Below are 15,676 nucleotides of genomic sequence, written 5' to 3'. Positions count from 1 at the left end.
TCAATAGGGTAATATCTCATCGTATTTCAAATTTACAAATGCAATTGGGGTACCTATTTACCAATGCTTCCAGTTGCATGTTTCTGTATTTCTTCCCCAAGTTTTTTTTTTAAATAGAAATGCGCAAAAAGTGTATTTGTAATATGAATAAATCAACAATGCATGTACACAATAGTAACAAAACTTATTCATGCGGAAAACTGCGATGGGAAATGCAAATAGGAAAATACCACTTCCGTGAATCTATGGCTCCAACCAAGTGTATTTTTCAATTAGATATAGTTTGTTTAAAGTTCACCATGCAGAAACATTTCCATCGATTTTCCTCAAATGCAAATCTCGATAAGATCAGATTCATAAAGAATCTAAGGAACACAATTTCTGTACCCTGCTGGTTCTGGTGATACCATAAACCAAGAAAAAGTAAGCCACGGTTTGATAATGAATGTTATAACCTATTACAAATAAGAAATCAGGCTAGATTTAGGTGGTTAAATAACTCTGATGATACAAATTTAAGCAATTATATTAGAATAAAACGAGAAGTTAACCGCACGTTTAAAAGTAAGAAAAGAGATTACTTGAAAAACAAAATTAACGAAATTGAAACAAACAGCAAAAACAAAAATATCAGAGATTTATATAAAGATGTAAATGAATTTAGAAAGGGGTGGCAACCTAGAGTAAACTTCACAAAAGATAAAAACGATGAATTTTTGGCTGATCCAAGCGAAATTTTAAATAGATGGAAGAACTACTATAATGATCTTTTAAATGTTCATGCAGGAGATATATCAAAAGTAAATGAAGTACACACTGCAGAACCTTTAGTTCCCGAACCTAACTTGACTGAAGTTAAAGATGCTATTAAAAGGTTAAAGAATAACAAAGCACCTGGCATTGATTTAATACCAGCTGAGTTAATTAAATATGGTGGAAATTGGTTACTATGTAAAATTCATAAATCAATTTCTTTAATATGGAATAAAGAAGAAATTCCTCAACAGTGGAAAGAATCCATAATTGTTCCTGTTTTAAAAAGGTGATAATGAACTGCAATAATTACGGTGAAATTTCTCTACTCTCAACAACATATAAAATATTATCCAACATTCTCTTAACAGGTAAAAAAAAAAGGTAAAGTGCTCCCCTGTGCTTAGCACATCGCCATGAAGGTGTATAGGGGGTGTGGGGGTAACGCCCCACACTTTCTTGACCCGGTCGTGAGTGGGGGTGATGTGATCAGCATCACGCCCCAGACTGCCTTTACCCCCCAGGGTTTCCCCCAGGTAGCCATGTTATTCGACACTGGGTGGGCGCCGGGGCCGCTTCCAACGTTAGAAAAGTTAACAGGACTAACCCGATATGCTAATGAAATTATAGGTGATTATTAATGTGGATTTAAACGTAACAGATCAACTGTAGATCAAATTTTTCACATTAAACAGACACTTGAGAAAAAGTGGGAATATAATCAAAATGCCCATCAGCTATTCATTGATTTCAAAAAAGCATATGATTCAGTCAAAAGAGATAAATTGTATAATATATTAGTCGAATTTGGAATACCTAAGAAACTTGTTAATATGATAAAAGTATACACCAATGAAACAGAAAGTAAGATTAATGTGGGTATTAATGTGTCTGACAAATTTACAATTCATGATGGGTTAAAACAAGGAGATGCGTTATCTTGATTGCTCTTTAATTTTGCCTTAGAATATGCTGTTAGGAAGGTAAAAGAATCTAACGAAGGACTAAAATTAAACGGTGTGACTCAGTTGTTAGCATATGCAGATGATGTAGACTTACTGGGCGATGATGTAAATACAATTAAGAATAATGCTAAAATATTTTTCAAAGCCGCTAAAGAGATAGGTTTGGATATGCTTACAGGCCGAAACCAAGTGTTAGGTTATAATCAAAACATAATTATTGATTACAACTCATTTGAACCAGTTTCCAAATTCAAGTACTTAAAAGTAATACTAACAAATGAAAATGATATTAAAGAGGAAATAAATAGCAGGCTTAATTCAGTAAATGCATGTTATTTTTCTCTTCATAAACTTTTGTATTCTCGTTTAATATCTAAGAAACTAAAAGTTAAATATACAAAACAGTAATTTTACCTGTAGTATTATATGGATGTGAAACTTGGTCCTTTACATTGAAAGAGGAACATAAATTAAGAGTATTTGAAATAGAAAAATACTAGGGCCTAAAAGGATGAGGAGACATGTGAGTGGAGAAGGTTACATAATTTAGAACTCCATAATTGTATTCATGTCCAGATATTATTAGAATAATTAAATCAAGAAGACTTAGGTGGGCAGGCCATGTGGCACGAATGGGAGAGGAAAGAAGAGTTTACAGGATTCTTGTTGGGAAACCTGATGGTAAGAGACCTGTAGGAAGGCCAAGACAAAAATGGAGAGATAACATTGAGATAAACCTAAGATTAGAGATGGAAAAAAGTATATAGATCTTGCTCAGAATAGGGACAGATGGAAGGCCTGTGTTGCTGCAGCCATGAACCTTCGGGTTTAAGAAGGCTAGAGAGTTAGTTAGTTAGTTAACTGGTTCTGGTTTCCAAAATTAACATTAATGGGCTTCGGTATTCCAACTCTAAATTGAATACATAACAAAATACTCATTCGCAGATACAAACTGAACAAATGACAAACGAAGTTATTAACGCTGTTATGGTCCCCAGAATAGCGAGATCAACCACAATTAATTAAATAAAAAAAACTAACAATATTTGTATAATTCTTTATATACATGGTATTATATTTTATATTGTAAAATTGAACCAATACATAAGAAATGTAAAGGCGGTTGAACCGTATAAAAATTCACGCAACTGACGTCCTGGCATAATTTAAACCAGGACAATAAGCGCATACCCTCGATCAGTATCCTGGCTGTCAAAAGAGACCAATTTGGAACACGGGCAACATATGGAAGATTGGTTTCTCGTCCAATATCCTGAAATGAATTGACCGACTTAACTGAAGTGCAATTTAATATCATTACTCTAGAATATCTAGCAGCTGTAGAGATTTGAGGTGACGTGCTCTAAACATACGGCAGTTGGTGTGCATCACTACAGTTTCGATATTCGAGTTCCCCTCTACCACTCTTCCCCAAGCTCCTATACAACTCAACATATACACCATAGTTTGCATTACCAAATGTTAGCTCAATTCCTTTCCTAAATTTCGTCTAGTTTCGAAAAAGTGCTTTATTTTTCCCTAACAATATCTAGACTACACAACTTGGAACTCAAGAAACGAAACTTATAATAACTTTATGACATAACATCTACATTTTTGTAAAAAAAAAATCTCGAAATGGATGGATTAGAAGATGTTTGGTGGTCGAAGGAAGGCAAATCACCAATCGTTTTATCATCCAACTGCTAGATACATAGGAGGAATGATCTGGTATTGCACTAAAGCGATATTCATCAAAATATTTCAAGACAGCGAACGAAAAACTGATTTTCACTGTATTGACTCTGTCCCAAAACTGAAAATGAGCTCATATATTAAAACATGCATGTTCTGTCCCGGGAATCTCTGTGAGTGAACGATAGCAAGTCTCTGCGCAAGTAGTAACATGAGAGCGATCGACCGTTGAACACGTGAGAGGGGACGGGATTGAGTGGAAGGTGAAAAAGCGACTGCAGTTGCCAGCCTTTGCAGCAGCATGTTGTGCTTCGCTCCGCACACTCACTTTCTCCCCGTTTTTTGTGGCCTTGCTCCAGAGATTCCCGCGATAGAGTATATATATACATATTTAAAGTAATGATCAATATTTTTGCCTATGAGAGAAATCAATTAGTGCATTCCAATTTAGATGACTAAAGTTTTGGCTGTAACTGTTGCAACCACCATCAAAGACATTCCTGATTGGATCCAGTAGCTACTGTTGAAGTTTTCACTTACCAGCTTATAAAGACATGATAGAAAGTCCGCAGACACTATTGGCATGACATTTAAAAAAAAGTAAACCATTAATAAACACAATTTTTGATGTCGTAGCCGACCTATAGAAGTTCACCAATTGGAGTGGCTGATGCAAGAGACGTTTGGAAAGTGCACTAACAGTCTGTCAGTCAAGTCAGACATTGCCCGATACACCATAAGAAGAGATTCGATAGTGATCTGTTCCTTCTGTTTATCGGCATCATCTAAATAACCGCCAAGTCGTCATACAATATACTAAAATAAAGGGTTAGTAAATTTTCGAAAGGAAAACACACTTACGGAGATCCTCGAGTATCATGAAGGCCTATCATATGCCGACCTCCGTTGCAGAATGGTTAACACATATCCCTACGACGTCAGGGGCTCTGGATTGGAATATCGGGCTGGACACGGGTGTTCTTTGTTTGTATCTCTTCAGCAATTTCATGATATCATCATCGTCGCAATTATTCAAGACTGGAAAAAAAAACCTACGCTAATTCACATAAAAAAATCTAGGGTTAATATATTTGTGACATTTAGAGCTCTTTGTAGACTACATTTTCGGATTACCTGGGCAAAAGATTGACAAGGAGGGCGACCAAGAAAAATCAGTCGCCAATACTTTGAACACACCAATTGGTGAATTTAGAATTCCTGAGCTGAAATTCTTGTGTCGAATAGATATATCAAAGGATTACACTTGAGCGAAATTGGTCATCGCATTCTAAGGTGGCAGACGAAAAAACATCCTAGTTTAGTTGTGTTTTTAAAAGCAATACTAAACTGTACATAACTAGTGCAAGACTCTGAACTAGGAAAATTTCGCATTAAAAAAAAATGGTACTATGTAGATCTCGATGGACACGAAAGATATGTACCCGTTCCCATAGTAACAATTTTACCACATTCCTAACTTCTTGTATACTCTAACAATAAACTAGATTGGATCCATAACATCTTTAGCCTCCCCGATGGCGTAAAGGTATTGTCGCTAACTTGTAATCAAGGGTGCAGGTTCGATACCCTGTAGAGGCACATAGTGGTTCGGAACTCATTTAAAACTGTAGGTTCAGTAGCGATTAGCCTTAAACCACAAATAACTCACTCACTCTAACATCTTTTACTTATATTTACTGCGATGACCATTTTCGATCATGTTGCAGTATTTACAAATACTTTTTATATTTCAGGAATGTTGGCCAACGGAAACAATTCAATACAATTCCAACTTGAAAATAATTTTCCTTCAATCAAGAAGATAGAGTTCACTAAGAATTATTCTCGCGAAAGCAATATTTTCATACAAGAAACTATTTGTCAACCTGAAACAGCTTTCGTAAAACCCTTCAGAGATGGGCCGAAGATTCTGCAGGAGCTGAGTGAAGGCCTCAAATGGAGAGAGAGCCCATTGGCAAAATCGACTTGGGACCCTCTTTGATTGATCTCAGGACATCACAAAGCGCTGACCCGTGGGAAATTCTTGTGGAACCAGCGACAGGGATACCATCTTACAAGATCGCCGATGTCGTTTCTATTTCTGAAGGGAAGAAAAATACTTGGAGAATTATTTTATCCATCCTTGAGTCACTTGTGCTTCCCTGATGCATTCCACGGCACAGGATAAATGCTTCGACAAATAAAACGAAAACGTGAACTTCTTTACAAAAGTTGATATATTGTGTACAGTCGCACAATATCTAACTGATTTTTTAAGTCATGTTAAACCACACACACACATATGTGTGAGTGTGTGTATGTATGTATGTATGTATGTATATGTATTATAATATATATATATATATATACTTGATAAGACGAATTTTTGTACAGTTTATGGGATGCCGTTCGAGCTCAAAAACTCGAAGGTAGACTATGGAAAACCTCTATGAGTCGAAGTTAAATTCTAATCACCTCTATAACTCGAAGTTTTAGTCCCACGGACCTCAATAAGTCGAAGTGTAGTAAACTTTAGACCTCTATAACTCCAAGTCGGCGATTTTGTCCCTCCATAACTCGAACCTTGGTAAGTCGAAATCCTTGATACCTCGAATTTTTGCCCCCCTCAAGTTTGAGTTATCAAGGTTCCACTGTATATACATACAGGGTTTCTATAAATTAGTTATAAAAAGTAACCGTTAATTGTGAAGAAAGTGTATTTGTAACAGAAATGTTTTATATATCAATGAATACAGCATATCTTCAACTTTCCTCTCTCTACAAGTGTTCAATATGTGATCCTTTCATCACACGGCAAATGTCCCAGCGGTATTCTATTTCCTGCCAAACCCTTTGAAGCATGTCTGTATCGATGGTCCCAGCTGCCTGCGTTATCCGGACCCGCAGCTCGTCGACGTTGCTGAGAAGAGGGGGAACAAACACACGTTCTTTAATGTAACCCCAGACAGAGAAATCCATGGGACAAATCAGGCGAACGAGGTGGCCACGGAATCGTTCCACCACGACCAATCCAAGTCTGTACTTCACGATTGAGGTAGGCCGTTACTTCTTTATGAAAATGCGGAGGAAAATGAAATCAGCACCCATATCTTCACACAATTGTGGCATTAGATGATTTTTAAGCATGTCCAGATGTGATATGCCTCTGACAGTCCATGATGACTGGCGCAATACTAGAGAATGTAAGCAAACGCTCACGCCTCCAGTGGCGGCGTCTGAAACTAACAACTGGAAGCAAATGACGTGCGACAATAAACTTAAAGATATGGTGTATTCATTGATGTATAAACACATACACTTTCTTCACAATTAACGGTTACTTTTGTATAACTAATATATAGAAACCCTGTATACCCTGTAAACCCTATATATATATATATATATATATATATATATATATATATATATATATATACACACACACACGTCTATTATTTCTGTGTATGTGTGTGTGTGCGCGCGTGTGTAGTTATAGATAGTCTATGTGTATTCTTTCTCGCGGTACGCAACGGTACGTCGTACTGACACCTTTTCACAGGTTAGAATAAAACTAATAACAATTTATTTTAACGAAAAAAATTGTGTGTGTTTGTGCGTGTAACGAAATGAATGCACGATCATTTAATCATTTATGAAATATCACAATATTTTGAGTAGTTCTTATGATGAACACAAATATCAATTTGGTACACGTTGTTAATTGGTTATAGGAATTATTTCTTTTAATTTTGGAATTTAACTCTCATTAGAGATTTGTAAATTACCCTAGAAGCTTAACTAGGCCCATCTTTGGTTCACCCACCTTATTCCCATTTTTATTTAATGATTTAATTTGTTTTCTAATTTTCATATACTAAAATATCGATGTAAACATGGTTAAGTGGTAGAAAAGGCTACAAAGCCTTAACTTCGTCATGGTAAAACAAGACGTAATAAATAAATAAATAACAAACCAACTTGAAGAGTACCGGAATCATTCTTCCTAGAAAAAATGCACTGTGTGTTTTCCGGCTGTTACAGTTTCAGTATAAAATGACCATTCAACATTGTATCCGAAACTTTAAGCAAAGAAATAAATGATTACTTCATCGTTGACGAAACAGACCGAAGTCACCTAGCTGAGTCTGTTGAGTAATCGACTGACGTTCTCATCAGGGAAGGTTCTGGGTTTGACTTCTAACGTGGACTCGGGCGTTCCCTTCTGATTGTCCTGTCATCAATTTCATAAGACGGCATTCATTCTCATCGTCGCGATTATCCTAATGATGCAGATTAAGAGAAATACAAATACGAAACAAGGCGTGGTAAAGTCGGAAAAGTTTGCCGCCTGAGCGATGTGTATTATCAAAACAGACTTTAATGAGACGTGGTTCAATTTCATACTTACTTAATTACAGAAGCAATCCTAAGTCTCATATTACTTCCACTCGATGCACTTGAATGTACTATACTACCCCTGTTGCATCCTTTGCAGAGCACATTCATGTCGGTGTCTCTTTAACGGAAATCTCAGCGAAACGAAACCTCAGAAGAAGCGATTCGAACATTGAATAGGGTCAGGAAAGACACACTGTATAAAATGCTTCAATTTTGAGGTTGGTTATATCTCTGTGACATCTGACGATGTTGCACCCACTGGGCATAATAGCTCTGTTTACAAGGGGTAGTATTCCAGTATTGTAAAGCCTCAGCCACGACACAGCAAATTGCTACCTCTATTGTCCCCCGTGAAAGGACTAATCCGGGTTTCTTTGTCTTTTCAGATCCCGCAGCTGAGTTACGCCTCCACGAGCACCGAGCTATCCGACAAGTCTCGCTTTGAGTACTTCAGCCGAGTTGTACCGCCAGACAACTTCCAGGCCCAGGCTATTGTGGAAGTTGTTCGGAATCTCGGTTGGAAATACGTCAGCACTGTGGCTGTTGAAGGAGACTACGGTGAAAAGGTAAGTGAAGTTGAATAAAAATATAAATCATTTGGATACATTTGCTGTAGTACCTCCCTCCAACGTGACCCCAGCGGATCCTGCCATCTCCCCTCCTCCACAAACCACATTTAATTAAATGAAGAGAAAACGAATCAGTCGCTAATGAGGAGGTCACACAGCTCACATTAACCGTTGTCCTCCTAATGAGGGTATATTGTTGTTTAACTAAGATATCGCTATACAAATGTTGTTATGTCATTAACGAAGGCAGTCAGCGGCCTTTTTGTCTTTATCTATATCGCATTCATTTGTATTTCACAATTACTATGGTTAAGGGAATAAATAAAGCGCACTTAAATAAATTCATGCCTAGTTACAGTTTAACATTGTAACAAATTAATATTTGACACGTTTCATGAATAAATTCAACCCCAGAGTTATAGAGAGTAACATAATACGTGTAATTAAATTTTCCTTTTGATATTGCGCCGGCCCCCGTGGCGGAGTGTTTAGCACATCGCGTTACGACGCCAAGGATCCCGGGTTCGAATCCCGGCCTCGGAATGGATGTTTGTGAGTGTCCATTCATTATCAATTTCATCTTAGAAAATTAGCCAAAAGTGCCACAAAACGAAAGCAAAATAAAGCAAATCAATCAATCTTTTTGATATTGCAGAAAAAAATATTCGGGTCATAATTATTATATTGAACCCAAACTTTAGGGATACGTTTGTACCATTCCTACATCCAAGAATCTTGTGTATCTTACCCAGTAACGTAATTTGGGGCCTAATTTTGTGGGGATAGGATGCAGAACAAGAACCTCAGGTTCCAGAATGTTAAAACAAATACCCCTAACATGTAAATTTTAGTAAACCTGGAAATTTTGATGGGGCGAGTGTTTCCCATTGCCCCCACCAAGTTAAGCATATAACCACATCTATACCCAATAACTATATCAATCTATAACACGTATTCTGTGTTTGAAAAAGTGTAACCGTGGTAGGGACACACAAAATAAAAATTAAGCGTTGTTCCACAGTTTTAGATCTATTCAATAGTTTCCCACCTCAGAGCAAATTTATATAACTAAATATTGTTCTCCACATACCAAATGTTGTCCAGAAGAAGAAGGTAGAGATTCCTGTTTGTGTATAAACACACATACTAATACATAAAATATTGGACTATATACTACAATGTTAACAGCTACTGTGCACATTCCAGAAAACTAGTTGCTAAGTTAGCACTAAGAGCATGATTACAAATTCTAACGGAATGAATTAAGCTAAAAATATATATGATACTTTCATAAAAATTTTGAAATAGATATGACCGTTCAATGAAAGAGATAAATCGTTTGTCAAATATATAAATGAATCATTCAGAATCATCAAATGGATCTAAAAAAAATTATGTTGTTTTATTGGTAATAGCACACACACATTTTCTTCCCTATTAGCTTCCACGTGGTAATGCATATCTTAGTTTGTTACATTTGTTCAAAAGAGGCATCTATTTTATCGTCCTCAGACAACCGCATGAAATCTTTGTGCTCCGAAAACGATGAAATTCACCGCCACGTATGAGAATTCCCATCTACCTGTGGGAATCGCCAGGTGTCAAATGGAGAAATCTGAGCTCGGGAAAGATGAAACAGCCATTCCGCAAGTTCAACGTGCACTCACAATTTCCTAGAATGCTCTGTTGATGCACCCGCAACACTTCTCCAGCGTTATATATACACACGCTTTGCATCCGCCCATTCCACCGGAATCCGTTTCGAAATAAAATACTGTGACGTAAGCAACGATTTATCATGTTTCAGGAGCATTCCTTCAGCCTCCCGATGGATCAATGAGGAAGATCCGGACATGAGCAGTGTGCCATCTGCTGCCCAAGCCGAGATCTCGAGACCCTTTCCGCTTGCAATAAACTATAACCTGGATAAAGTGATCGCACAAATGAGATTACGTTGTTCCCTTGTCATCCGATCAGAGGGATAACAATTTTTAACATCAGTCAAAGCTAAATTTTCCACCCTTCCAGCTGTCATGAGCATCTGGAGGACGTTTCTTTTGCCTCCAGATTACTTTTAGACCTCAACCTCTTGCGGCATGTGACATGGAAGGGACTGAATTACGACTCAATGTGATTTCGTCAATCTTTCTCTCGCGGTACTGTAACACTAAAATTCTCTATTAAGTTTTCTAGACAGTGGTCCTACAAAGGTGAGACTTTTAAAATCGGAACTATACTCTGTGCCAATTATCTCTGGAGCAGGCGAACGGAAATAGCAAATAACTGCGCAAATAGCGACGCGAAACGAGTCCACCGATGAACACGTGAGAGAAAAGGGATTGCGTGGAGGGGGAAAGCGACTGCTGTTACCAGTCTTCCCAGCAGCGTGTACTGCTTCGCTCTGCCTACTCGATCCCCCCTTCTCTACCGCTATGCGCGGTCTTGCTCCAGAGATGGAGGGGACGGGATATATTTCCTAGAACAATATTATATTTCAGTTATTTTAACGATTAATTTTGTTTGTCTTCGCTACGTTTTCATTGATTGATTGATTGACTTGGTTTATTTTACTTCGCTACTCTTCCACTTTTGGCTAATCGAGAAGATGAGAATGAGTGATGATATGATGAAATTGTTGAAGCGACACACAAAGAACACCCATGCTCAGGCCGGGATTCGAACCCGAGACCCCTGGCGTCGTAGCGTGGTGTGATAACCACTCCGTCACAGAGGCCGGTTGTTCTCTTACGTTCTCCTCATTATCATCGTCCAGATTTACGTGATGACTTGCAAAGCGACGTGAAATAAGCAAATTGAAAAAAATACGAGAATAGACGACGATGGAGTGGTCTTCTTTGTATTATTTTGATCGTCTCGTCATCTTTTGCTAGAATAAGGATAAATGATGATGATTGCGAGATGAAATTGATTGAATGATTTGTTTTATTTTACTTCGCCTTTCTGACAGCTTTGGCTAATCGCGAAGATAAGCACGAGTGATGATATGATGAAATTTATGAAGGGGCACTAACAAAGAATACTCATGCCCAGGTTGGGATTCGAACTTGGAGCCCCTGGCGTCGTAGGAGAATGGTTGATGATTGGATGAAATGGATGAAAGGATGCGGACAAACACATATGGAGAGGACACAACACAGCACCACGGATGTTTTACTGGCTGTGAGTCCAGACTCCAGGACCTCGTTAGTCTGCAACAATGCAGTCCATGGTGTACTACGTGGACGTGAAGTTGACCCTAAAGTACCTACTGTAAATGCCATTCCTTACACCCCGAGACGAAATTGATGAAGGACAGCCGAAAACTGCACTTTCATGGATCAATTGATGTGTTTCTTGATGCAACTTCCTGAAATTTTCTCTATGATGCATCTGAGACATTTTTTCTTATGCATTTTTGTTTCAACTAATGCATTTACTTTTCAGTGTGTACCGAAACTATAAAGACAAAATTTGGAGAAATTGTAAACCTACCAAGTAATAGTTCAACGCAATATAAACTAGCGGTCACGAGAGAAAACAATCGATCAAAATTTGAAGATCTGAAATTTTCTGCAATTGAAGACTTGGCAAATGCAAGATTAACACGAGATAAATTATTTTGACTGGCCCAACAATCTATAGGATTATAAACAATAGAAAACCAACAATCGATACTTTTTAAATGTTGCAATATCTCCGAAACCTTTCTAGCTGTGAAGGGTTCGCACGAATTGCGCATCTACCGTGGTTCAGGTGTCTCACCGAACCCGGACGGAAAATCGCCCCCTTCCACCGAGCACGAACTGCGCACCAAGCGGAAATTTGCTGGAAATACATACAGAAATGAAACAAATTCAAAGTATATAACAATTAATGAAACTAAGAATAAGAATTTTATTTCAGATTTCGGCAAAATTATCAGTAATCATATACCAAATGACATTTTAATATAGACATCCAAACAAGTCACATGTACTTAACAATTACATTTTAATATAGACATTAAAAAATTTATTATCATTAAACCACTCACTTCTAGTTAACAAGATACGTTGTAAGATACGAATTTCACAAAACTCAAACGATCAATATTATTATTTCTAACCTGTGCTAATTTATTACCGATGAATGCCTGCTTTTGATTTGTTTTTCTTGTCAGCCTGTGGTACATTTCCTTCTCGCACACTATTAACACGGACGTAAGTGTCTGTCTGGGCTGACTTCAAGCTCCTAAAGAAGTCATATGTTCGGGTGCGGAGAATTGCACGAGGCATTGAATCTGGGGTGAAAGCTCTCGCATGCGAAAAGTTCTCATCACGAATGGTCTCCACTTCTATTTCATTGAGCGTCAACTGAACTTCATCCAAAGTTTTGGGTAATTTAGTATGTACTTTCAACCGAGCATAATTGATGTTGTTCCTGACGAGCTTCATGTCCTTTCGGGTTAAGGTTTCCACAATATTCCGCTGATCCTGTAACTCTCTGTGTATTAACTTAGAAGGTTTTTCTCAATCTCATCTCCTTTTCTCTTGATGCTGTTACTCAGGGATTTTCTCCTTAAAACCTGGTCTCGGAGGGCATCATGATTGTGCTCTTCTAACATCCGCGAGAATGTAGTTCCATCGCCGAGTGTGTAAAGTATGGCCTTACATGATTTCCTGGTACACCTCCAGCGTTCTTCACCCGTAGATTTCAATATATTATAACATTCTCAAAACGTATGTTTTAAGTAAACGAGAAGTGCGTTTCCTCTTTCACTCCAATTTTTTTGTATTTCCAAATACTCCACGTTATTGGCTGAAATCTATCACGAGCACTTTCACTTCACTGCTCTGTGCGCAATTCGTGATTGACATCCACCTGCCAGCGAACCTGGGCCTGCTCCTGCTCCTGCTCCTATCATGTGCCGCTCTGTGCGCAATTCGTGCTCGGAGATTAGTGAATCCTTATCAACATTCATCTCTGGCCAGGTTTTGTGCACAATTCCAGTTTGCCCGCTGTGAATATGAAATTTAGTTAACTGAAAGATCTGTGAAATACCAACTTCATATGATATTTGTGTTCTCGATTGTCTTACCAATACACAGTTCTACTCAACAATAGAAACAATGTCGATTCCACAGAAAGCAATGACGATGGCGAACATAAAATTCGGTAGAGAGAAGCATAAGGTGACATAAAGATCCTCGATACAGATTGATAACAATGGCAAGTTAGCAATCGGTATCTGAGAAGTAATTGAAGCTACTACGAGCATGCAGTTTAGTATACCGAAAGAAATACCACTAGACCGATCCGTCCATCATTCTGTCAATGGATGTAAAACATTACTACAATCGGGAATATACCGACCTATCCGTAAAAATGAAAGTGTACTCTGTCCCAACCATATCTGAAGCAAGGCCGCGAATAGCGGCAGAGAAGGGGAAAAATTGAGTGGGAAGAGCGAAGCAGTACATGCTACTGGGAAGGCTGGCAACTGCAGTCGCTTTTCTCCACTCCACGCAATCCCGTTCCTCTCACGTGTTTCCCTTCTCGAGTCACTACTCACTCAGAGACTTGCTTTCGTTCGCTCGCTCCGGAGATTCCCGGGACAGAGTATAGAACTTCCATTCATCTCACGTTTCTTACGTTTTAAATATTACTCCACACATATAGCGTGCTTATTTAGAATTCCATACAACAAAGAGATATCTAGTATATATGAATATGGAGAGGTTCTGTACAAAAGAGAGAACAAATACTTTGTTTAAAGTAAATTCCAATAATATGCTAATTCTTTACTCAAGAGTTGATTTTTGTGTGTACATCGTTCGATGTAATAGAGTTCAGTAAGTGATCAAACACTGCAAGTTTAAACTTTGGTTGTCTCCAAAAAAACAAAAAAAAAAAACAGAAAATTATAATTAAAGCAAACAATAACTTTTCCAATTAAATCTGATCCATGGAAAGTCATGTGTGAAATGTCCATTTCAAATGTCATTCGTTCATTTTCTTTTTAATTACTCACAATGCAGTGATGTACAAATATTAATTTACCAAATGAATCGTCCCTTGTCAAGATAATCATTACGTCAACTGCAGACAATTGTTTGTCACTGTCGTCCAGCAAATATTTGATAACATAAATAACTGAGAATAAAATCGTTTTAACTCATCTGTGTTTTTGTTGCTCTGTATGATAACGCAGATGGTTATTGGCTCATAAAATATCAATCATTCCAGTTTTAACGTTTCCCACTTATTTTGGAAAATAATCTTGATACAAATGTTTTCTTATTGCAGTCAGAAAACAATTGACATGTGATTAATAGAAATGTGTGCGTGCGTAATCCTAATTACCAAGAAATTTCAGTAATTAGTAATATTCATGTATTTTAATGGAGCATAAACTTCTTCGAATCTTTGTACCAAATGTTCCATTTTAATTTTGAACTTCTAAATGGTCATTTTTGAAGAATTCCTACTCTTTGTTTTTTTAGGTCTCATGATGCGGAAAATTGTTGTTGAATTCTCCATTTTCAAACTTCTGTACCTATCAGAGCCAAATTTTAATTAGATTTGTTATTAATTTTAATAAAAATAACAACAGTTCACAATGTTCTATTTGTTTTGCTAGTAGACTTATTTATTTCACGTTTTTTGGCTTTAAGTTTACACAGATCGTAAGACAAGAAAGGGTGGGTTTCATGTGACGTCAGGATTCGCAACGCCGCCATGTTTGCGGCAAAGCTGTTTGTCGTCTACAAGGAAATACCCACCACGCAGCGTTCGTTACGCCTGCTCCAAGTGCACGTTTGTTGTTAGTACTGTGTAAAATGTCGGTAACATTGCATAAAAATGCAACGAAAAGGCCAACTCTAGTTCACCTGTGTTTATTTACTTGGACCAGCTACATAGAATCAGTTTGTTTTCGTATTTTTTAGTGGTTCGGATTCTGCTTGAAATATTTACATCCAGTAAGTAACTTATGGGCGCATCCAGGATATCTGAACGTTCTTGCAACTAGCAGACGACTATGTTGACCGCAGGTAGCGCGTGGATTCCTTGCGGCCTGAAGTATCAATTGCTACCACCCAACACCCAGGTAGCAAGTGCCTCCAGGGGGTAGAATTGCTACTTCAGGCCGCAAGGAATCCACTCGCTACCTGCGGTCAACATAGTCGTCTGCTAGTTGCAAGACTGGCGGCGGAACGAAGATGCGTAGAATACAACGCATATACCTGCTACCTGCAAGTTTGATTATTTAGCCTAAGCGTGCATTTAAGTCGCGTATACGGTAGACTTAAATTAAAT

The 15,676-nt window shown here is 37.8% G+C and overlaps 1 protein-coding gene across 1 annotated transcript in view; it reads left to right on the top strand.

Moving 5' to 3' along the window:
* Positions 1-15,676, top strand: part of LOC145983761 (metabotropic glutamate receptor 7-like) — a 706,759-nt gene that overhangs the window by 508,293 nt on the left and 182,790 nt on the right. Inside the window, exon 3 of the mRNA XM_083116810.1 lies at positions 8,198-8,377. Within this exon, the coding sequence (XP_082972936.1) occupies positions 8,198-8,377 (180 nt within the window). The remainder of the gene's footprint in view (positions 1-8,197; positions 8,378-15,676) is intronic.

This window comes from Lepisma saccharinum, chromosome 2 (assembly GCF_977018435.1).
Source record: "Lepisma saccharinum chromosome 2, izLepSacc3.1, whole genome shotgun sequence".
In the NCBI taxonomy this organism is placed as follows: domain Eukaryota; kingdom Metazoa; phylum Arthropoda; class Insecta; order Zygentoma; family Lepismatidae; genus Lepisma; species Lepisma saccharinum.
Note: the sequence above shows the minus strand (reverse complement) of the source record. Positions and strands in the feature narration are given on the sequence as shown.